This window comes from Galleria mellonella, unplaced genomic scaffold, assembly GCF_026898425.1.
Source record: "Galleria mellonella isolate WM207_F2 unplaced genomic scaffold, CSIRO_AGI_GalMel_v1 utg425, whole genome shotgun sequence".
Taxonomy (NCBI): domain Eukaryota; kingdom Metazoa; phylum Arthropoda; class Insecta; order Lepidoptera; family Pyralidae; genus Galleria; species Galleria mellonella.
In genome coordinates, this window is record NW_026442098.1 from 198,895 (window position 1) to 223,205 (window position 24,311).

The following is a 24,311-nucleotide window of genomic DNA, read 5'->3' on the forward strand; positions in this document are numbered from 1 at the left end:
CCATTTTGTTATGATGCCATAATGGTTTCCAAAAGAGATAATAAATCAATAAACGGACAAGGTGCGATTGTAAACCGCTGTGCTAATTTTACCGAAGGAGACTATCTAGAAAGTCGTCTTTTTTTATGGGCTCTATCCCATCGACACTGGACTGAAAAAGATTAAAAAAAAATGCTAAGAACTGACGAATCTAAATTTGAAATATTCGGTTCAAAAAGAATTTTCGTTTGACGTTCCGCCGAAGAAAAGATAATGCCACAATGTGCAGTCCCGATTGTCAAACATGGTAGCGGATCTGTTATGATCTGGGGTTGTTTCTTAGGCTATGGGACTGGATCTGGTCCAAATTAAAGAAATTATGAAAAAGGAGAAATATATAGTAATTTTGGAGAAAAATGCTATTCCCTCCGGACTAAAGTTAATCGGCCAAGGATTTATTTTCCAATAAGATAATTATCCAAAGTACGTTTTAAAATTATGTAGGGGCTATTTAGACAAAAAACAGTCAGAATTAGTGTTAAAAAACATGACATAGCGATCCCAAAACCGCGATATTAACCCTATGGAGCTTTTGTAGGAAGAGCTTGATCGAAACGTGCGGGAACAATGTCTTACTTCCTAGCAGACCATGTGGAATGCATTAGTAGAAAGCTAGAGGAATATCTCGCAAGAGATTATAAACAAACTAATTGCTCGCATGCCAAGATTAGTAAAACGGGTCAAAAAATTTCAAAGGAGGATATTTTGATGAAAAATCTCTCTAAACTCTCTTGTGTGTGTTTTCTTTAGAACACTGTATTCGTCAAGACTTCATGTAATTTTTGAATTTCAAATCTTGTTTGTTTCAATTGTAACATTAAAATAAAACCTGTTTTTCATAAAGTTTTAAATATATTGACTTTTGTTTTCTTATATTTTTATTGTGGTCTTAAACTTTTGACCGACAATGTACTTCATAAAAAAATACAGAACATGCAAACAGAATTTATGGCTGGACTAGGTATATAATATTTTTCTCATCTAGCAAAAGATGCTCGGACGCAATGCTCACACTAATATGAATAAGTAGTTACTAAGAATAATTTACAGTTTTATGTTTAACTTCTTAAAAAAAATAAAAAATACTACATAATTGTGTACTGAACAGTGTACTAAAAAGTATGTAATTGGTAGATCGTGCAGTTTCGTCAATAAACAGTAGATCTTAGGTCTAGTCAAGTCAACTATCCCTGATTCTGTATCGATCAAATACTATCTTATATGAGAACAGGGGTTGTCTGTTAGTTTATCAACAATATAAGTTGAAAGGCATTGTAATCTCGCGCCCATACGCAAACTATAGACATAAGTGTCCAACTTAAATTAATAATGTATGAGTAAGGGTCTGCCTTCACCGTGAGCGTTTGCGTGTAATGTTACTACGAGAAATGGGCTGCAGGAACATGTTATAAGGGAATACTATTTTCAGCTGTGAAACCAGAGGGAGACTTTGTACAAAAGTCGTTTGCTTGAGTACCTCTGTCCTATTCGTGTTTCTACCGTGAAGCAGTTGTTTGCATGGCTGTGTTTCGGTTTGAAGGGTGGTATATAGCAGTGAATTTACATGGTACAGAGGAATGATAGTAGAAATAATAGTAATTTTTCATTACTTACTTACTTATAACATTGTACATAGTCTGTTAAATTATTATAAACATATTGTTGGTGTATCTTTTATAAATAAATAAATAACACCTAAGATCTCAGGAATGGCAACGCATTAGGGTATCATGGGTGAAACAGTATACTCTGTTACGTCCATGGTACTGCTGTTCATGTCTGTAGGCCACGATTACCACTCTCCATCAGGTGGGCCGTCAGCTTGTTTGCCATTCTAAGTTGCACAAAAAAAATTTAATGGACGAAATAAAACGAGTGCACTTGTTTTCAACCAACGTCAAAAAAAAGAAGTTCAATTTGGTTGTATTTTTTTATATTTGTAACCACATGACTCAGTCAGTTGTAAACAGATTCCGCCTTCATCCTCACCTCTTCACCAGTGAAAGATTATAGGTGAGGATGAAATTCATTGTATACCGAGGCACACACGGCAGAATATAAAATGTAAAATGTTAACTGACACCTATAAATAGACATGAACATGACTCACAGTATATACTGTGTCGCCACACGGGTTGCCATGTACCTAGTTTAGTGGTGTTGCTATTAACACAGACAATAGTTAATTACTAATGCGTAACACGTCACAGACGAGTAAATAGCCATGTACCTATGTGTGTTCATTTGAAAATCACTGTGTAACTCGTGCTCTTGTATATTTGAGCAATTTCATCCCTTATCACAACGGAATAAGAGTCAAATATCTGACTTACAGATGAATGTTTCAACATCATGCGATTGTAAATACAAAATTATCGATTATGTATTGGGAACTAGAGGTAGCGTAGGTTAAAAGAAATACCTACAAATTCTATTAATATTACAAATGTGAAAATTTATAAAGAAAATATATGGATATTTGTTACTTCATCATTATCATACCAGCTTCTAACTATCCACTGGTGAACATAGCCTCCTCCAGGGTTTTTGCCAGTAGTTGCCACGCTTGGCAACAAGGATTGTCAACCGCAGTTAGGCTTCAAAGATGTTTTAAGAGGGACGCTGCTACCCATCCCTCATCCTCCCTTAGTCACACACGACACCCACAGGAAAGGAAGGATCATTTGTTACTTATTGACACAAGACTGAACGGATTCGAATGAAATTAGGTACACGGGTTTCAGTGGGTGAAAATGAAAAATAGTGACCCCGCCTGCGCTATCAGTATATACTCGTACTGGCGGGGCATCAGAGATAGAGGAACATAGATGAAATGAAAGAAGGTCAGTTGGCCCATCGTAGCGATCAACAATTATCGGAGAACCGGGTGGAGATCCAACTGGTATATAGCTAGTAATGGGACAGTTAGACCCTATTACTAACAATCCCCTCCACGAGTAAGTTGTATCCATACTTAGTAAGATACTTTATGTACCTACTGATTTACACGGGTAAAGCCAGTGGATACAACTGGCATTTTATAATGTCAGAAGGTATTGGTAGTCCGTCCGTCCTTTTGTGCAAAGCCTTCCATACAGAGTGTAATCGAAATAGTTTCTCGTACGTAGTACTAGCCCCGTAGACGAGGAGCAAGCGAAGTCATCAATGGAATCGACATCGCTAGCGAGTCTATATGATAAAATGAGATAGCAACGCCAGATGTCTTATTCTAACGTACAGACTCGCTAGCGATGTCGACTCCATCAACGAATTCGCTTGTCACCTGTCTAGAGGGCCTGGTCCCCAAGACGTATAACAAGCGAATTCATCAATGGAATCGACATCGCTTGCGAGATTGTAAGATAGAATGAGATAGCAACGTCGGGTGTCTCATTTCAACTCATGGACTCGCTAGCGATGTCGATTACGTCGCTTGCCACTTGTCTAGAGGGCCTGGTAAACTAAATGACTGTAATTATTACAAAAGCATTAAGATAATTAACAAGACAATACATTAACGACGTTATTATAATACCTAATAGTCTTTGTCTCCGCCAGATAAATCTCAGCCTAATCTGTGTCCGACGCAGATGCTGTATTGTTGAAATTCTCAGAGACGTTTTCATTATGATACCGAAGATGATCCATATTAATATTATAATATTGAAAATAACTGTCTGTATGTTATCTTTTCGCCGTTTATGGCCGTGTGATCCCAAGCATAGAATAGGCCACGGGAAAGGAAGGGATTCCTTTCCCGTGGGTGTCGTAAGAAGCGACTAAGGGAGGGCCAGAGATGGGTAGCAGCGTCCCTCTTAAAATATCTGTAAAGCCTAACTGTAGTTGCCAATGTTTCAAGAGCAGCCTGCCTGTCAAGCGTGGCAACTACTGGCAAAACCTCCCAAGAGGGAGACTTATGTTTAGCAGTGGACAGTTAAAAGCTAATATGATGATGATGATTTCACCACTCCTAAACCACTGAAGAGATTTTTCATGAATTTTAGCAGAGAAAAAGGGAATCTTGAAAATGGACGTGGCTACTTTCTGTCGCGAAAATAAAACTTGAATGGGTGAAAAAAGGATAAAAGTTTGTAGGGATACTAATCAATCATTTCTCAAGGGATATAATCGTAAAACTCAGTTCTACGCAGACAAAATTGCGGGCATCAATTAGTCTTAAATATATGCTGAATTTGAAATCATTAGCGTCTTATTTCTACAAGTGAAACCGTCTATTATTTCCAAAAAATCGATCAGTTTTAAGCCTTCCACACTGACTTGACGGGCCGTAAGAGTATGGGCAATTTGAAATTTGTATCTTTTGCTATTGGAAATAGAAAAAGTTATGAACTAATTATTTAGAATCAATAATATCGTAACAATATAGTTGTATTGCCGTGTGGTCCCGGCACAGAATAAACCACCTCTTCCATTCCCGTTCGTGTCGTACGAGGCGACTAAGGGAACTTAATGGCCAAGAAAAGGAGAGCAGCGTCTCTCTTAAAACATCACCAAAGCTTAACTGCGGTTGCTAACCCGTCTGCCAAGCGTGGCAACTACTGGCAAAACATCCCAAGGAGAAGCCATGTTCAGCAGTAGACTGTTAATATCTGATATAAAAATAATAACAGAGACACCATTGCTAGCAATTAATATACCCCGTCGAGCCAACACTTAAATAGAAACCATCATAGTTAATACGTCAAGTATTAATGTATGAATATAAGTATGAATGGGGGGAAAGGGATTGTTAGTAATGGAGATTGAGCATCCCATTACTAGCAATATACCCAACCAGGTCGACCTGCTCGCGGTTCACCCTGGAAACTATCATGGTTAATTCCTGATGAATTCATCATGATGGGCGAACTGGCCTGTTTTCATTCTCATCTATCACCCTTCACTGGTACTTCGCCAGCGTATCCCGTTAGCGCAGGCGGGGTTACGATACCATTTACACCCATCAAAAAAAAAAATACTTGACGAATTCCTCACGATAGACCAAATGAGCTGACTTCATCCTCACCTATCATCTCTCACTGGTACCCCAACAGTGCACCCCGATAGCGCTGGCGTGATTATCATTCCATTACGATCCCATTACCTTGGTGCCCTCAACGCTGATGATCCTGTATAGGTTCCTGGAGGAGTCGTAGAAGAAGGAGACCGAGACGGCGGCGGAGCTGGCCGACATCCACGATCTCTTGGTCTTCGGGTCTATATGAAACACGTGCGCCTTGCACGTGAAGATCGGCTGCTCACTGTCAACAATTATTGCACTTAGAATCCAGTACGCGATCATAGATAAAATAGAATAACTTAAAGAAAAACACAATTACAAAAGGAAATACAAAAATATTATTACATATATAAGAATATATCAGTGAAATTGACCATTTTAAACCTTTTTTTTTCATACAACTTTGAATGGCAAACAAGCTGACAGCCGACTTGATGGAAAGTGGTAACCATCGCCTATAGACATGAGCAGTACCACCTAAGAAATATAATAATAAGCCTTTTTATTACGGGCTTAGAATGACCTAATTTGTTAGTAACATAATCTTAACCTAATGTTAGTACATCTTATAATAAAAAAAATAAATAAAAGAAAATAACGAAAAAATAATAGACAAATTTGGTCACCGCTGAAGCATCCCATTTGAGATAGCACAACAGTGATCAATGTAAGGACAGTCCAACCTGCTTGCAATCATATTAGGATGCCGTTGGTGACATAAAAGCATTCTATGTGGGCTTCTGCAAACATCCCTGATGCACTACAATATCGTGGGAACCCCAATAGCACCCTGAATGCATTATTATATTGAATTAGAAGGTTGCTATAGGAATTTGGGTATACCTAGTCCATAAGCACATCCCTATATGGGGTGAAAAAGACAAAAAAATTAAAGTTTGCCTTATTAACACAATACTTTCAGTTATTGAATTGGTATGTGAAAAACAAATTATTATATTTTCTCTCTTTTACCAATCTATATATTCCATAATCTAAGCTTTAAACCGTGGTAATAATTTCACAACAGCACAACACTCATGTTCAAATATCAAACAAGAATACTGATAATACTTGTCAATAAAAACATATCTCTTAAGAGTTACATTAGAAGATAATGTTCCATGTACAAATCAATAACATGACAACTGATAGGAGACAGTTGTGACATTCCTTGATAAAATTCCTCTATAAGTAATGAAATATCACCATCGTCATCTAAGCCATTATCCGTCCACTGCTAAACATAGGCCTCCCCCACAGACTGCCATAAGGAATGGTTCAGAACCACCTGCATCTGAATTTGCAAATGAAATATAGGTGACAAACAAATAGACATTAAATAATTTAAAAAGCTACACTATCAGCAAGTAACATAGGCATATATATTATTTTCTATCTACCTGTCTGTACCTGGGACGGGTTGCTAGTATTTTTGCTACAAAATCTCACCAATATCATTTTTAATCAAGCAAAAAAGAAACCAGATTCTTATTTGGACTGTATATGTTACATACCTTCGATAATTGTGAACTAATTTTGATTATAATGTTTTAACAAAGTTATCTATTTTATATGATTTAATGGCAAAATGGATAAATAATATTAGAAATTTATTTATTTATTTAATATAGGAATCTTAAAAATACCAGTCCATAAAAAACGGTGATGGACACATATGGATCACAGTTTAGTACTCATTGGATACTAAAAACAAAAGGGGCTGTCCACAGAGACTGGCAGTACGAGTCAAGGCAAACAGTAGATCCACACTGCTAATTATCAGATGGAATCGGAGGAGACCTTTGCTGCAGTGCACTCTATGCTAAGAGATATAGTAAAAAAATAATAGATAATTATATTGTAATATGGATACGATACGATAATGTGATAATGTTGGAATATTAAACATTAACTTATGGTATTAATAAAAAATATAATTATAATACTTTTCAAATAATATTAATTATTTATCAATAAAAGACTTTTACATTTGAAAGCCTTTTACACCATACATGTGTCTATAAATTTTTCTAAAAATTATTATCCTCATCATACATTATAATGATAATTTTATAAACAAAAATATACTCTAGTAAAATATTAATAACTGTATTTATTAGCACTTTGTTTTTAGGTTTAACGAGTGTCAATTTGAGACACTAGACTCCCGCGGTACCAGGCTCCCATAAAGACAAGGATCATTCAAGTTTAAAAGTATTGACATTAAAAATAGCAGGTTGCTCCCCAACGACCTTATCGGCGAGGTAAAAGCACTCAATCGTATGCAATCGATGTGCAATCGCGCGTTTAGGCGTTAATGCAATACGAACGACCCTTTGCCTTCAATTAGACAACTAGTTCGCCTTTTAAAAACATTACATTATTTACCGGCAATTATACTTATAGTAACAATATAATTAGTGAGCTTTACACCACGTAAACTTAAAATACCCCTTCGCATTGGTAAAATAAATCCCCTCCCTAAAAATAACACGGCAATTTTAATTTGCGAATTTGCATAATTCTCATCAATGGAAAGAAATTATATATATAACAACAAAAACAATACAAAATCATAAAATATTCTTACCCCATAGTTTCTTTTCCTGCTGTCATTTAAACAATAAATTAGAATATTATTTTACTTCATAATTTCCAATTTTTCACTCACAATCTCGAACTGTCACAAGCGGCGGGTGCACCATAAACTAAAGACTTTCGTGATGTGTGTGACCAGTATTAAATAACTGTGTTCTACGTCTATGATAGTCTATAAAAATTAGGAAATTTAAATCAAATAATATAACTATAGAAAAAATAAAAAAATATTTTAATTGTAACTAGCAATAAATAGATATCAACAAAGTTCCAAATATCTTTAAACGTTTATAAAAAAAATATAATTTTTGAATGATATACATATCACGCCATCTATAGGAGACACTCGCAATTACTATCGCAGTTAGCAATTATTGACTGCTACGCATTTAAAAGAGTTTACCTTTTTTTTTTCAAATTGTTTTTAATTTATAACTAAAGAAACCATAGTTATTAGATTATTACCAATAGTGTACATTTTCATTTGCGTTTCAATTGTAACTAGTCTCGCCATCTATAAGTATTGCCTTTGATTACAACGCTACTTATTTTGCTATTCCGTGTTAGAGGACTCTGAACAAAGATTAAAAAATTAGAGCTATTACTATTATAATTTTAGATTAAAAATATTATTCTACACATACAGTTCTAAAACTGCAAATAGCAAATAGTTTCCTATAATATGTAATATAATGTAGTTCTTAATAAACATGTTTACAAAGTATTCTTAGAATAGTTCTATTTAAAAAAAAAAATAGATTTATATCATTAAACATAATATGAAGGTTTTTGTAGTTTATAAAGCGTCTTGATTTATTTTTTATTGGCAAATGACGGTATTTTAATTTTATTACCCTATATATAATATGAGCTATCTCCCACTAGATGGCACATCGTAGCCGTAGCAATATAAAAGATTGTATTGAAGTTATGGATGTATGGTCGACATGGGAGAAAAACCTTTCAATTAGAAATATGATTAAATTCAAAGCCATGTGTACCACTCGTGTTTCTGTCGCTAAGCAACTTGGCTTGCTAAACTGTTTTACGGTTTTACCTATAGCTTAAAGTATTAATGCCAAACTGATTTGATAAAGAATTTTTTTACGTACATTGCCTACCATTATTTATTTATCTACCTACATTGGCGTGTATAGAAAGAAAGAAAGAAATAATTTATTAAATTTGTAATGTATCAATCACATTACAAGAGTAACAGTACGTTGTTACTTTAATTTCAATTTGTTAATGTAGATTCGATTTTAAGTCAACGTACGTGTACATACAACCAGGTACACCAACCAACTACATATAAAAGATAAATAATTCTCAATTCGGTTGTAAATTTTAATGTTTGTTACTTCGAAACTCCATTATTTCTATAACGATTTGGAAAAATCCTATTTATTTATTTAGTTACCTTCAGTAGTGCATTATTTATTATTATTATTTACCAGAGGGAGACTTTGTACAAAAGTCGTTTGCTTGGGTACCTCTGTCCCATTCGTTTTTCTACCGTAAAGCAGTTGTGCTTGCATGGCTGTGTTTCAGTTTAAAGCGTGGGCTATGATGTGAATACAGAGGAATACTGTACCCTGTAAATTCAGGCCTATCATCAACAACTGCTTCACGGTAGAAACACGAATGTGACAGAGGTACCCAAGCAAACGACTTTTGTACAAAGTCTCCCTCTGGTAATGTATATTGGTCAAAGGAACTTAGAAGACTAGGGCCGTGAAGGAAAGCCAAAGGGAAACAATAGAGATATGTATCAATTTCGAATTTGGTAAACAATAATATAAAACTATAAATAATATAAGTGGACTGTACTCTACAAACCCCTTTGCTAACAGTATACTTCATCAGGTCGATCTCCACGCGTCCCTTTCTAGAAACCGTCGCGGTTAATTCCCGGTAAATTCATCACAAAGGGCTAACTGGCCTGCCTTCAACCTCACCTATCATCACTCACCGGTGCACCATAAGCACAGGAGGTGTTACCATTTCGTTGTCATCTTTATATATATATATCTTTTATCTTTTATTTAATATCCCGTATAAATCTTATACTAAATTTAAGTATTTTATTTGTGAAAAAAAAATCCTTTAAACACACACAACAGAATATCAGTGTTTTGCTCTTTTGAGGGCAAAGCAATAAACTGAGTTGTGACCATTTTGTGTTACTACGGCACACGCATGAAGGAAGGGAAAGAAAGGAGATTGTTAATTTATATATTTTGTTTGTTTTTTTTTTTTATTTTATTTGTTCTTTTTTATTTTCATTCTTTTATCTATTTAACTGTGTATTATGTGTATGTTTTTTTTTATTGTAATTTGTGTGCTGTAAGTAATGTAAATAAATTATCTATCTATCTATCTACCTAAAACTGTAATTTTTTTATTGCCAGCAATGAATATAATAAATAATAATGTAATGAATATTTAAAGACCCAGAACATCCAGACCTAATCCAATTCAGGAAATTTATTTTACTATAATTAACTTGTTATATCGAAGCTTTTGGCGATCCATTGTTACTGACTACTCTAATGGGAGACAGGCGTCACAGATATGTATAAATGTGTGTAAATTATTAACAATTATTCCATTAAATTGTTAACATAACTGCACAGAATGTTTGCAAGCATTATATTCATATGATTGTAGTTTTATTACTCGTGGCTGAGTGTCTGTTTTGTCTGAGGGGAAAGGCAAGGGTTCCCGAAAACTGCGTACGTGGGGAAACGTGTTTTTTTTATGGGTGATAATGGAATGGTAACCCCACCCGCGCTATTGGTATTCACCGGCGGGGCACCAGTGAAGGATGATAGGTGAGGATGAAGCAGGTCAGTTAGCCCATGGTGACGAATTCAACAAGAATTGTTCACGATGGTTTCCAGGGGGAACCGCGTAGAGGTCGACCTAATAGGGCATATTGTTAGCAATGGGGCTGTCAAACTCCATTACTAACAATCCCTTTCGCCCCGGGGAAACGTGTTATAAAAGTATAGAAAACGAGAGATATACTTGTAATAATAGATCTGTAACACTTGGTTCTCTCTGCCTGCCCAGTAAGAGAATTGGCGTGAATATAGATAGGTTTATCACAATTTTTACAGCCACAATTCCAAGCCTCGTGTATAACTAGTTTTATATGTTGTTATATCCGTTCAAACCACAAATTGTCAAGTTTATTTCTACGAAAAAGTATTTTGACCGCAAAATATTTTACAATAAATACACGTCGCTCGCTTATGTAATGTTTGAATCATTTTTTTTTTCAAATCAACAAAAGTAATCAATAATATTAAATACTTTTTTTTAACTTAAAATGGCAAACAAGCTGACGGCCCACTTGATGGAAAGTGGTAACCGTCGCCTATACACATGAGCAGTACCATGGACATAACAGAGTATACTGTTTCGCCCATGATCTAGGTGTTATTCCTCTGTACCCTGTAAATTCAATTCCATATCTCACTATTCAAACCGAAACACAGCCATGCAAACACAACTGTTTCACGGTAGAAACACGAATGTAGCAGAGATGCCTAAGTAAACGACTTTTGTACAAAGTCTCCCTCTGGTAATGAGGACTAAGGTGCTATACGTCTGTACTATGTAATTTCGTTGCCATATCCTAGTAATGGGGTTTAACTCATTGCTAGCAATACAACGTATTAGGTCAACCTCCACGCCCCTGATTCCCCCTGGATACCATCGTTGTTAATTCTGTAAATTGAATTGTCACGATGGGCTAACTGCCTGCTTCAAACCTAAACACAGCCTGCAAACACCCTCACTGGTGCCGAATAGGCCAGTGTATACTGATACGCAGGCGGGGTTACCATGCCATTATCATCCATTAAAAAAAACTACGGTTGCCCACTTGCCTACCCCGCGTGGCAACTATTGGCAAAACACCCCTTTACGAGGGAAACCTAAGTTCAGCAGTGGACAATTCATGGCTATTCATGATTGAGCACGATGATTATTATTGAACATCAGTACACTGTGTTGGGGGGAAAGGGATTGTTAGTAATGAGGTCTAATAGCCCCATTACTGGCAATATACCCTCTTAGGTTGACCTCCACGCGGTTCCCCCTGAAAACCATCATGTTTAATTCTTGTCGAATTCATCATGGTGGGCCAACTAACCTGCATTTATTCTCACCTATCATCTTCCACTGGTGCCTCGTCGGTGTATAAGGATAGCGCGGGCGGGGTTACCAAACCATTTTCATCCATTAAATAAAAAAAAAAGTATACTGTGTTATGGACCGGTTAATATTTGTTCACATATTTTCAATAGTAACCCGCCCTGGCTTCGCGCTAATGTACATCACATCAAATTAGAAACCACTTAAATTATTTAATTATTATGCATGTATTATACATATAAACCTTCTTCTTGAATCACTCGTCAATTCCACGTGAATTTACAGGGTACAGAGGAATAACACCCGCGCCCTCAGGAATGGCAACGCATGGGGCGTATCATGGGCGAAACAGTATGTGTGTGTACTGTTATGTCCATGGTACTGCTCATGTCTATAGGCGACGGTTACCACTTTCCATCAGTTGGGCCGTCAGCTTGTTTGCCATTCTAAGTCGTATAAAAAAAACCTCTAAAATCTAGAAAAAACCGCATTAAAATCTATTGCGTAGTTTTAAAGATTTAAGCATACATAGAGACAGAGAGACGGGAAGCGACTTTGTTCTATATTAGATAGTGATTAATTTCTTTTGAAACGGGAAAGTTCATAACTTACGAGATCAAATATATTTTGGATCTGATTCGCGGTTAATGACTTAAGAATTACTCTGTTATTACAATCGTGTGTTATTTTTTGTTTATTTTCTCGAACTGGACCACTAAATGGCGGACAGAGGTCTGAATGGGCCCGCGAATGGTCAGTGAAAGTGTATTATGTAAAAAATCGATGTCTGCCGTTAAGGCCAAATTGTTTGGCCGCAAATATTAATCTACAGTCTTGTTGGAGACGCAGTAAAAAAAATTCTTTGTTGCTGTATTGAGTCGGCTGGAAGGGACCTCTTTCAGTGATACAACCACCCTTGCTTAGGGGGGAAAGGGATTGTTAGTAATGGAGACTGAGAATCCTATTGCTAGCAATATATCCAACCAGGTCGACTTCCTCGCGGTTCCCCCTGGAAACTATCATGGTTAATTCCTGATGAATTCATCATGATGGGCGAACTGGCCTGTTTTCATTCTCATCTATCACCCTTCACTGGTGCTCCGCCAGCGTATCCCGTCAGCGCAGGCGGGGTTACCATACCATTTTCACCCATCAAAAAAAAAGAAAAAAAAACCACCCTTGCATACAATATTTCTATATATATAAAAATCTCGTATCATAGTGTAAGTTGCTATACTTTACCGAAACGGCTTAATCGATTTTGATGTAGTTTCGTATGTCTACTCGGTAGATCTGAGAATTGGTTATCTATTTTTTGGTCCATCCCAGAAAATTTTTCTTTATATTATATATCTATTTATATAACAAAACAACATTTGTGGGATCAGCTAGTATTTATATAAAAATCTCGTGTCATGGTGTTTGTAATTACACGCCTCCGACAGGCTCGATCGATTTTTATTAAATTTTTTGTGTAAGTATTTGAAATGTATGAGCATGTAGTGAGTATTACAGCACGATTCCCGGTTCGTACAGGATAGGCTCAGCCTAGTGTAGGAATCAATGTGAAACTCTGTGCTTATAAAAACATATTTTGCTAATAAATACATTTTTACATTTTACATTCACGCAAATACTCAATTCTTTTGTTATTCCATCAGAATTAACAAATATCCTCACATTTTTTTTTATACAACTTAGAATGGTAAACAAGCTGACGGCCCACCTGATGGAAAGTGGTAACCGTCGCCTATAGACATGAGCAGGACCATGGACATAACAGAGTATACTGTTTCGCCAATGATACCCCCCATGCGTTGCCATTCCTGAGGACTCAGGTGTTATTTCTCTGTACCCAGTAAATTCACGCCATATCCCCCACCCTTCAAACCGAAACACAGCCATGCAAACACAACTGCTTCACGGTAGAAACACGAATGGGACAGACAAGCAATCGACTTTTGTAAAGCAAATTAATTAATAATTAGTTGCAGTTATTTAATAATATATCCCCTTAATAAAAAAAATATGTATAATAATAAGTGGTCCAACTTATGCACAGAGACATGAGCAGTAGCGCCACGTAACGGAAACGGGGGCAACGACCTGTGACGTCACATAACGCTGGCACACCGACAAACAAACAAACAATGATCGACATCTCAACACACCACAAATGAAACCAAAATTTCAATATTTCCTTTTTTATACATTTTGAAAAGAAGATTGTTTTTTTTTTAAAGGTGATAATGAAATAGTAACGCCACCCGCGCTATCGGTATACCAGTGAAGGATGATAGGTGAGGATGAAGCAGGCCAGTTAGCCTATCGTGACGAAATCAGCAAGAATTGTTCACGATGGTTTCCAGGGGGAACCGCGAGGAGATCGACCTATTAAGGTATGTTGCTTGCAATGGGGCTGTCAAACTCAATTGTCAACAATCCCTTTCCCCTCGCCTAACTGCGGTTGCCAACCCGCCTGCCGGGGGAGAAAGGGATTGTTAGTAATGGAGACTAAGAATCCCATTGCTAACAATATACCCAACCAGGTCACCTCCTCGCGCTTCTCCCTGGAAACTATCATGATTAATTCCTGATGAATTCATCATGATAGGCTAACTGGCCTGTTTTCATTCTCATCTATCACCCTTCACTGGTGCTCCGCCAGCGTATACCGTTAGCGCAGGAAAAAACCCGCCTGCCAAACGTACTACTGGCAAAACTCCCGTTATGGGGAGGCTTGTATCCAGCAATGGACTGTTTAATCCTTTACAAAACTCCATTCAAATGACAAATTTTCCAATTTATGTGCATTGTCGTTTACACAACACAGTAATCGTCATGTCTTCGTTAACTTTAACCACAGATATCACAAAGAGATTAGAGATACCTACCTACCTTAAGCTGTTTTTGTTTCCGAGTTGCATTTATTGCAACAAATAATATATACTCTTTGTTTGTATCTATTTTTAACTCTGTTTGTTCCGCATTTATCATCTTTAAATGGTAATAAAACAAAGATGGCCGTGTCCATGTTTCTGTCTAGGCTTTGGTCTTGATAGTCTTGTTATGTGATATTTATCATACTAAAGGGTTTCAAATATAAAAAACGATACTCCCATTAAAGATTCGTAGGTTTTTTTTTTTATATTACAAAAGACAAACGAGTATTTTTTTTTATACAACTTAGAATGGCAAACAAGCTGACGGCCCACCTGATGGAAAGTGGTAACCGTCGCCTATAGACATGAGCAGTACCATGGACATAACAGAGTATACTGTTTCATCCATGATACCCCCTATGCGTTGCCATTCCTGAGGACTCAGGTGTTTTTCCTCTGTACCCAGTAAATTCACGCCATATCCCACCCTTTAAACCGAAACACAGCTATGCAAACACAACTGTTTCACGGTAGAAACACGAATGGGACAGAGGTACCCAAGCAATCGACTTTTGTACAAAGTCTCCCTCAAAAAAGTCTACCAGTGAGAGATAATACATGAGATGAAAGGGCAGATCAGTTGACATATTCAGTTGTATTTCTTATGTTTGTTATCTAAGAACTTTGTCACTTATAAATCGATTTTGAAAATTATTTTTTTAATTGAAAGAAACTTTAAAGAGAGTTAAAAATCGCTCCCATAGAAATATAATCAAAACTAGTTCAGTGGTTTGATTTAAAAAAAAATAACTGGTTTTACTTCGATTGAAATAAGTTTTTTTTTTTTTTAAACTAGTTCAGTGGTTTGATTTTTAAATAAAAATAACTGGTTTTACTACGATTGAATTAAATTATTTTTTTTTTAAGAAAAATAATTCACTTCTAATACGTAGTTGCTAAAATTTTAATAACTAATTAACATTAATTATACTAACTAGTTATTTAACTAGTTGTTTAACTAGTTATAACCTAATAATATAGTTGTCAATAAAGTTGCATAAAAATCACTGTTGATAGCTATTCGCTAGTGTCACATATAACACCATGTAGTAAATTGATATTCAAGGCAATATAGAATCAAGGATTAGGGAAACGGTGTTCGCAATCTGAGGCCAAGTGGAGGAAGTAGGAAAGTGAAATCGAATGGCAATATTAATGGTACTTATATATCAGACAGGTAAATTGTACATACATACATATATATATATATATATATATATATATATATATATATATATATATATATATATATATATATATATATATATATATATATATATATATATATATATATATATATATATATATATATATATATATATATATATATATATATATATATATATATATATATATATATATATATATATATATATATATATATATATATATATATATAAAAATAATTATTACATTATAACAGCAAAAGCCAAAATAATATAATAAATCTAGTGTGCTAACAAAGTTATGATAAATGTATTATAAATTATTTTTTTAAGTATTTTTTTTTAATGGATGATAATGAAATGGTAGCCCCGTCTGCGCTATTGGTATACGCTGGCGGGACACCAGTGAGGGATGATAGATGAGTACTTATGAAGCAGGTCAGTTAGCCCATCGTAACATATATATTCAACAATAAACCAATCACGATGGTTTCCAGGGGGAACCGCGAGGAGGTCGACCTGATAGGGTTTATTGCTAGCAATGGGGTTGCTAATCCCCATTACTAACAATCCCTTCCCCCTTTTTTAAGTATTATAACCCGACTCCAGATATTTGTGAGCCGCTTCTAAAACTTTGGCACTATTACTACTACTAAATATACTACTTATATTATTTATATATTATACTACTAAATATATCAATGATGTTTATAATATTAGGCGGATTGGCAACCTCAGTTAGGCTTTTAGTGAAGTTTTAGAAAGGACGCTGTTGCCCACTCCTCGAACATTAGGTTGCCTTAGTCACATCAGTTGGTGCATTGCTGATTCGTTCGTGATTCGTGAATGACGGCCGTTAACTGTCCACTGCTAAGCGTAAGCCTCTCCCATTTTTTTTTTTCTTTATTTTTGATTGGTGAAAATGGTATGGTAGGCGGGGTGCCTGCGCTAACGGGATACGCTGGCGGAGCACCAGTGAAGGGTGATAGATGAGAATGAAAACAGGCCAGTTAGCCCATCATGATGAATTCATCAGGAATTAACCATGATAGTTTCCAGGGGGAACCGCGAGGAGGGCGACCTGGTTGGGTATATTGCTAGCAATGGGATTCTCAGTCTCCCTTGCTAACAATCCCTTTCCCCCAGCCTCTTCCATTAGGGGAGTTTTGCCAGTAGTTGTTACGCTTGGCAGGCGAGTTGGCAACCGCAGTTAGGCTTTCAGTGATGTTTTAAGAGGGATACTGCTACTCTTCTCTATTAAGTTCCCTTAGTCGCGCCAGTTAATAAATAGCTGGCAAATGAATGACGACATGTCGACAGACTAGATAACGAGGACTAGTAGGAGGAGAAGGAATTGTTAATGATGGAGACTATGACCCCATTGCTAGCAATATCCTTTTTTTATTTATACAACTTAGAAAGACAAACAAGCTGACGGCCCACCTGATGGAAAGTAGTAACCGTCGCCTATAGACATGAGCAGTACCATTGGCATAACAGAGTATACTGTTTCGCCCATGATAGCCCCCATGCCATTGCCATTCCTGAAGACTCAGGTGTTATTCCTCTGTACCCTGTAAATTCACGACATATCCCACCCTTCAAACCGAAACACAGCCATGTAAACACAACTGCTTCACGGTCGAAACACGAATGGGACAGAGGTACCCAAGCAATCGACTTTTGTATAGTCTCCCTCTAGTAAATATACCCAACCAGGTCGACCTCCACGTGGTCCTCCCTGGAAACCATCGTGCTGAATTCCAAGTGTATTCATCACGATGGGCTAACTGACCTGCCTTTTCATTCTCACCTATCAACCTTCATTGGTGCCCCGCCAATGTATACCGTTAGCGCAGGCGGGGACACCATTCTATCATCACCCATTAAAAAAAAAACGGGGACTAGTGATCCAATATTGCTGGACCATAAGTCCCCGCTAGTAACAATCCCTGCTCTCTATTTAGACTGTATTAACTTTGATGCATCTATCACATATATCTATTTGATTGTTTGTATGTTTGTTTATTTGTAATAGATAAAATGAAAATAGACTATATATTATTAAAAAAAAAAAAAAACAATAGAGATACTTACGGAAATTATAACGTAATTCAAAGTAGTAACATTTTCCTAAATAAAAAAAAAATACAAATTTAGCTTCCTATCTACCCGTGAGAAGCCGCCCGGCTTCGCTAGTTTAGTATAATTTCAATATTTGATACTAACAGTAAAAAAATAAACAGGGCCGCTTATTATATAAATTAATTATTTTTATTATACATTTTAAAATTGAATTATTGTGCTTAATTATTAAATCATAATAGACTTGCATAAGCGTGACGGTAACAGTTAATTTTATTGAACGTTTAACTTTATATTTTAAATAATTAAGCTATTATTTCATCTACCTTCACTACGTAATGCTATTTTATATCACTATGGCAATAGTTAACACATTTTCACCATACGCTTGTCGTACTAACTTAGGATAGAATTGGAATTCTCCCCTCAACAGAATGTTATCATCCTATAATAAAGCCGTAAACGTTGGCCATGATATCGACATCTTTGGTAATTCTTTAGTGCAGTTTACTAGGCTTATTAATAACATGGATTGGTAGTTAGGTCTTCTCTAATTGTATAATTGTTAGTTAGTGTACATTGACGCTTATCTGTGAGAGCTGTATACACCTTTAATTGATGTGTTCATATGGCCTTAAGCTTGGTAGTGAGGAGTGAGATGTTTTTGTTCAAGTAAACTTAGATTTAAGCATTTTTTAATAGTATTTTTTTCACTTTTTACTTACTTATAACATTGTACATTGTCTGCTTAATTGTTGTGAGCATATTGTTAGTGTCTTTTATGATTAAATAGCACTGTTTCAGTCTAAAAAAACATCTAAAATCATAAAAAATAATAAATTCCCATAAATAAAAATGACAAACACAGTAAGTTCAGAAAATTCTCGTTATGGATCTATTGGTAATGGACCTGATGGAAAGTGGTAAGCGTCGCCTATAGACATGAGCAGTACCATGGACATAACAGAATATACTGTTTCGCTCATGATACCCCATAGGAGGTTTTTCCAGTACTTGCCACGCTTGGAAGGCGAATTGGAAACCACAGTTAGGGTTTTTTTTTGATGGGTGAAAATGGTATAGTAACCCCGCTTGCGCTAACGGGATACGCTGGCGGAGCACCAGTGAAGGGTGATACATGAGAATGGAAACAGGCCAGTTAGCCCATCATGATGAATTCATCAGGAATTAACCATGATAGTTTCCAGGGGGAACCGCGAGGATGTCGACCTGGTTGGGTATATTGCTAGCAATGGGATTCTCAGTCTCCATTACTAACAATCCCTTTCCCCCCCCCCCTCCACAGTTAGGGTTTAGTGATGTTTTAAGAGCGACACTGCTACATATCCCTCGACTATTAAATTCCCTTATTCGCCTCTTATGACACCCATAGGAAAAATAAATCTTATATATTATTACAATATGCTAACTACTGGGGAGAAAGGGATTGTTAGTAATGGAGACTGAGAATCCCATTGCTAGCAATATACCCAACCAGGTCGACCTCCACGCGGTTCCCCCTGGAAACTATCATGGTTAATTCCAGATGAATTCATCATGGTGGGCTAACTGGCCTATTTTCATTCTCATCTATCACCCTTCACTGGTGCTCCGCCAGCGTATCCCGTTAGCGCAGGCGGAATTACCATACCATTTTCATCCATCAAAAAAAAAATGCTAGCTACTACTAAGAATCTAGTATAATCTGTTTCAATAGTACTTAGTTAAAATATAATCGACTTTTATGGTATTAAAACTGTCTAAGAAGCACACTATTGAAAAAAATAAATAACAAATTGAACATAAAAAAACAAATAACCGATTGGTTATTTGATTTTTTATTTGTACTAACTACTATTGGACATGAACAGCGGGTCTACCATGAAATGAAATTCCGAAGTTTCGGACTCAATTTCGTGTTATTGTTCACACCTAAATCGGGCCAGTAAATGGAGCTTAACATTTCGTTCGTCATACATCCTACCATAAAAGTCCCAAGGAATAATATTTTCATATTTTTAATGTTTTTAAACGGTAAGTATTGTGTAATTTCAACATCAAATTTGTGTTTCGTTCGGCTCCGAAATTTCGGAAAACATGTCATGGTAGACTCTCTGACTGTCTTACGGTATTACGTTTTTATTAGGTTTTTTTTAAACAAAACCATAACCTATCTTTATTTTATCTATGGTAATACCATAAGGATAATATCCCAATCTTTATTCGCCGTCACATTAACAACTAATTATGTACGTCGCTATTTATGTTTACCATAACATAAGTCCGCCCTTGAACTTTAAACATATGAGGCGAATGCCAAATTCTGTACAGCTATAAAACTAAATATATAATACCTATTATAAGTTTACAAGTATATTATTAATAATACGGAGAATCATCGTGATTAACACTTATTGTTTGAAACGGCACCGATGTTTGTAAACAAAATTTGTATTTACGTCTATGGGTTTGATATCGTTTTAATATGGAATCGATTTTTAATCTATAGTTTTATACAATAACATAAAATTTAAATATCCGGTCCCATAAAGTTTTATAGGTGGGTACGTTAATATAAATATAACAAATTAATTATACATATTTATTTATTTATTATATAGTTATAGCTCATACATAACATAGTGTTAAATATCCCTAATACGGAGCGGTGGACTGTGACGAGGTGATGAAATGATGTAGACACGGAATTTAGTAGCGAAATAAATGTATTAAACAGCAAACAGGGAACAGAACAATATGATGTATATGTCAAAAAATATAAAATTGAAATTACAAATAATAAGAACATTCTGAAAGTAAATGTAAGTATATAAAAAAGTATAATAATGTCTAAAGAGTTCGCATCGGCCGGTCGCCAATAATCCCATTAGTAATATATCCATTGTCGAAATACAAAGACGTTGTCGTCTACAGTAAATACATTATAATATATTATTTATTTATTTATTCATTGCATTCCATAATTGTGAAGGGTTCGTTGGATAAAACAATAAAAATATGAGATACTGAATAAAGATATATAATATTGTTCCCTAGTACAAAAATAGATGTTTTAAAAGGGTAATGACGTTTCTCTAATAAACAAATACACATTGATATAACAAGAAAAATAAATAAGTTCTATTTTTAAATGTATCAAATAAAACCTCAACATACTCCCCCCCTTGCGATAATATCGCAAAATAGACAGACAGACAAAAAACTACATATCATATAAAATTACAATTCTTACAACAATACAAATCTAGACGGTTAGGTATTTTGACCAAACGACCAGTGCGTATGACACGAGGCAATGGCTCAAAAATTTTACTTATAGGATCGACACTGTGTGTATTGCTCTTAATTTCTGCAAATTCGCCTGGTTCAACCTCTAACGCATACAACCGCTGTATAGGCCTTATACACTCGCTCTTAGGAGTTTTTAATTTAGCAACTTTTGGACATCCATCAATATCCGGATATATATTTAAAATTACTCCTAATGACCAATATAAACGTTTAATATTATCATATCCGACCAAAATAACATCTCCAATTTTATATGTCTAATTCTTATCTTTACATCCCCTTTGAATCAGAGTGATAAATATTCATTCGAAAATACTGTTTTAAATCGCCACTTAATTTTTTTTATATATCGCCACCGAGATGCTAAGATATTGCCATTCAACTGACTTAGGTTATTTTCATTTTCATTTTCATCGACTTTTAGGAACGTTGCGGGTGTCAAGGTTATTAAACTTCCTGAACTTTCCGCTATATATGTCAATTTCTTCGAATTGATTATATTTTCTATCTCACATAAGATTGTATTGAGTTCACAATAACTTTGTGATGCTTTCCCAAGTATTCTGCATAAAATGTCTTTGACAGTCCTCACCATTCTCTCCCAAAACCCTCCCCACCACGGCGCAGAAGGTGGCATGAAACGCCATTCGATTTTCTGAGTGAGGGTCTGAGAAGAAACCTCTTGCCAATTAATCTCATTTATAATATGGGTAGCACCTCTAAAGTTTGCCCCATTATCACTATAAATTAACTTAACTGCACCTCTTCTAGCTAAAAACTTTCTTAAAGCTATAAGGAAATCCTCATTAATTTGTATAGTATTCTTGAAAAAATTATCTATCTCTTCTTCGCGTTTGATGAGACTTTTCTCTTGTGCGTTATTTTTTATGTCTAACGTTTCTAAATTCCAAAAGTCTTCTACACTATATGAACAAGTCAGAACACTTACAGATTCTGAAGAGCAATACACACCAACCGCGGGCCCTTGTACAGTCCAACCAAGTTTAGTTTTTGTTGCAAAAAGATAGTCATCTACACGTACTGATCGTCCAGTTAACAGGGTACCTAGAAAATCAGAACCAATTAGTAAATCTATTTTAGAAACATATCTATAGAATCTGTAACAAAAACCTTTATCATTTAATATAGACAAAATATTACTGCCCTTTTTAATATGGGGTATATCACCACATATCGTATTTTGTTCATATGCTCTAACATAACATTCATATGTGTCATCTAAACTTCTGACATTTAAATTATAAATTCTATACATTTTTTTTGTGTCGTAGCTCCACCAAACAAATTTTGACTCATTTCTTTCATACCACATGCTTTTAATTTTAGTCTAGAAGCAACATCTTTAGTAACAAATGTTTGTTGGGCACCACTATCCAGAAGAACTCTTACTGTGATATTCTCATCTCCATTACAGATTTTTACTCTTAGAGTTTGTAATAACACTGTTTTATTATTTGAAAGGTCACTCTGATTTAGTACCGACTGAGATTCTTGTGACGTACTAGCAATGGCGGTGCCTGCAATTGACTTTTTTATATCATTGCACATTAATGGAAAATGTCTTTTGGTGCAGATAACACATTTAGGATACTTCCTACATCGCTTGGCAGAATGTCCAATGTTAAGACATATATAACAAGCATTCTTCGATTTTAAAAATTCTTTTCGCTCTTCTAAATTTTTACCAATTGCACTAGCACATTCTGAGCTAGTATGTGACAGTCTATCGCACCAAATACAAGTTTTTTCCTTACGATCGTATTGGTTACCTTCACCTAATCTTTTCTTAGTATCTTTATTATGCGTCGTGTTTAAGCATGCAGCAGAAGATATATTAAAATCTTGTCTACAATAGTTATCTAAACCTTTGAAGCGAGATAAACGTATTCTTTCTTCTGACTCGACTTCCGACTTGACAAAATTCAATAGTCTAGATAATGGACTAAATTTTTCATTACCTCTATCATTTGCCTGAGATCTGTTCCACGCCTTCAACGTCTCTTCTGGTAAAGCAGATTCTACTAACGGCAATAAAAATGCGGAATATTTTTCTTGGGTTACTCCCATAGATTCTAGTGCTAATATTTGTGTCGTCAGAGAATCATATAATCTACGAATTGATCCCTTCTGTACACCTTTAGCTTGCGCCAGAACAAGATTGAGTAATTCCCTCACATAGTATTCTATTATCATTTCGTCTTTCGCAAATCGATATTTAAGTTGCTCTATAGCAATACTATAATTCTCACCTGATGGTGGGAAACTTTCTAAAAATTCTCTAGCTACCGACCCTACTTCCATGCATTGGAGCAGATAGTGAAATTTGTCATCATCATCAATCTGGTCATCCATATGTATCTTTTTGAACTGAGACCAGAATTTTAACCACGTTTTTATCTCACCATTATATCTGGGTAACTCCAACCTGGGTAGTTTAAAGTGTCGGTTACCATTGGTTCTCAACGACAACTGCTCTGCCTCCATTTCTTTAACAGTAGATTTTGCAGAAGAAATAAAAGTTTTACTTGCCTTTTGTTTCAACATATAATAACGTGATTCGTAGACATCCGCTTCTACAATATCTTTGTCGAATGTCTCTTCATCACGACTGTCATCGTCGAGCCAAATACTTACAACTTTATTTTGTACTAGAGTGAGGTCTTCAAACAACTTATTCAGTTTTTCAAACTCGGCTGGAATAAATTCGTCGCAACTATCCAAAAGCGTTTCCAGTTTTTGAGCACATAATGTAAATTTGCGACGAGCTAATATCCTCTCCGCCTTTGCTCTATCCATATTTATCTGCACGGTCGCCAGTATGTGAAGGGTTCGTTGGATAAAACAATAAAAATATGAGATACTGAATAAAGATATATAATATTGTTCCCTAGTACAAAAATAGATGTTTTAAAAGGGTAATGACGTTTCTCTAATAAACAAATACACATTGATATAACAAGAAAA

The 24,311-nt window shown here is 35.5% G+C and overlaps 2 protein-coding genes across 11 annotated transcripts in view; both read right to left on the minus strand.

The window, feature by feature from the left end:
• Positions 1 to 7,878, minus strand: part of LOC113518680 (homer protein homolog 2) — a 69,575-nt gene extending 61,697 nt beyond the window's left edge. Inside the window, exons 1-2 of one of the 3 annotated variants that reach the window (XM_052898446.1) lie at positions 7,650 to 7,878; positions 5,144 to 5,300 (exon numbers count right to left, since the gene is read on the minus strand). In XM_052898446.1, coding sequence (XP_052754406.1) covers positions 5,144 to 5,300; positions 7,650 to 7,675 — 183 coding nt within the window. In that variant the 5' untranslated portion in view covers positions 7,676 to 7,878. Of the gene's footprint in view, positions 1 to 5,143; positions 5,301 to 5,902; positions 6,003 to 6,031; positions 6,154 to 7,649 lie in introns of those variants that run through there. The other 2 variants (XM_052898447.1, XM_052898448.1) reach the window with 2 other exon arrangements.
• The window catches only part of LOC113513909 (inaD-like protein), a 332,239-nt gene that overhangs the window by 158,862 nt on the left and 149,066 nt on the right, over positions 1 to 24,311 (minus strand). The gene's annotated exons all lie outside the window — the stretch shown is intronic.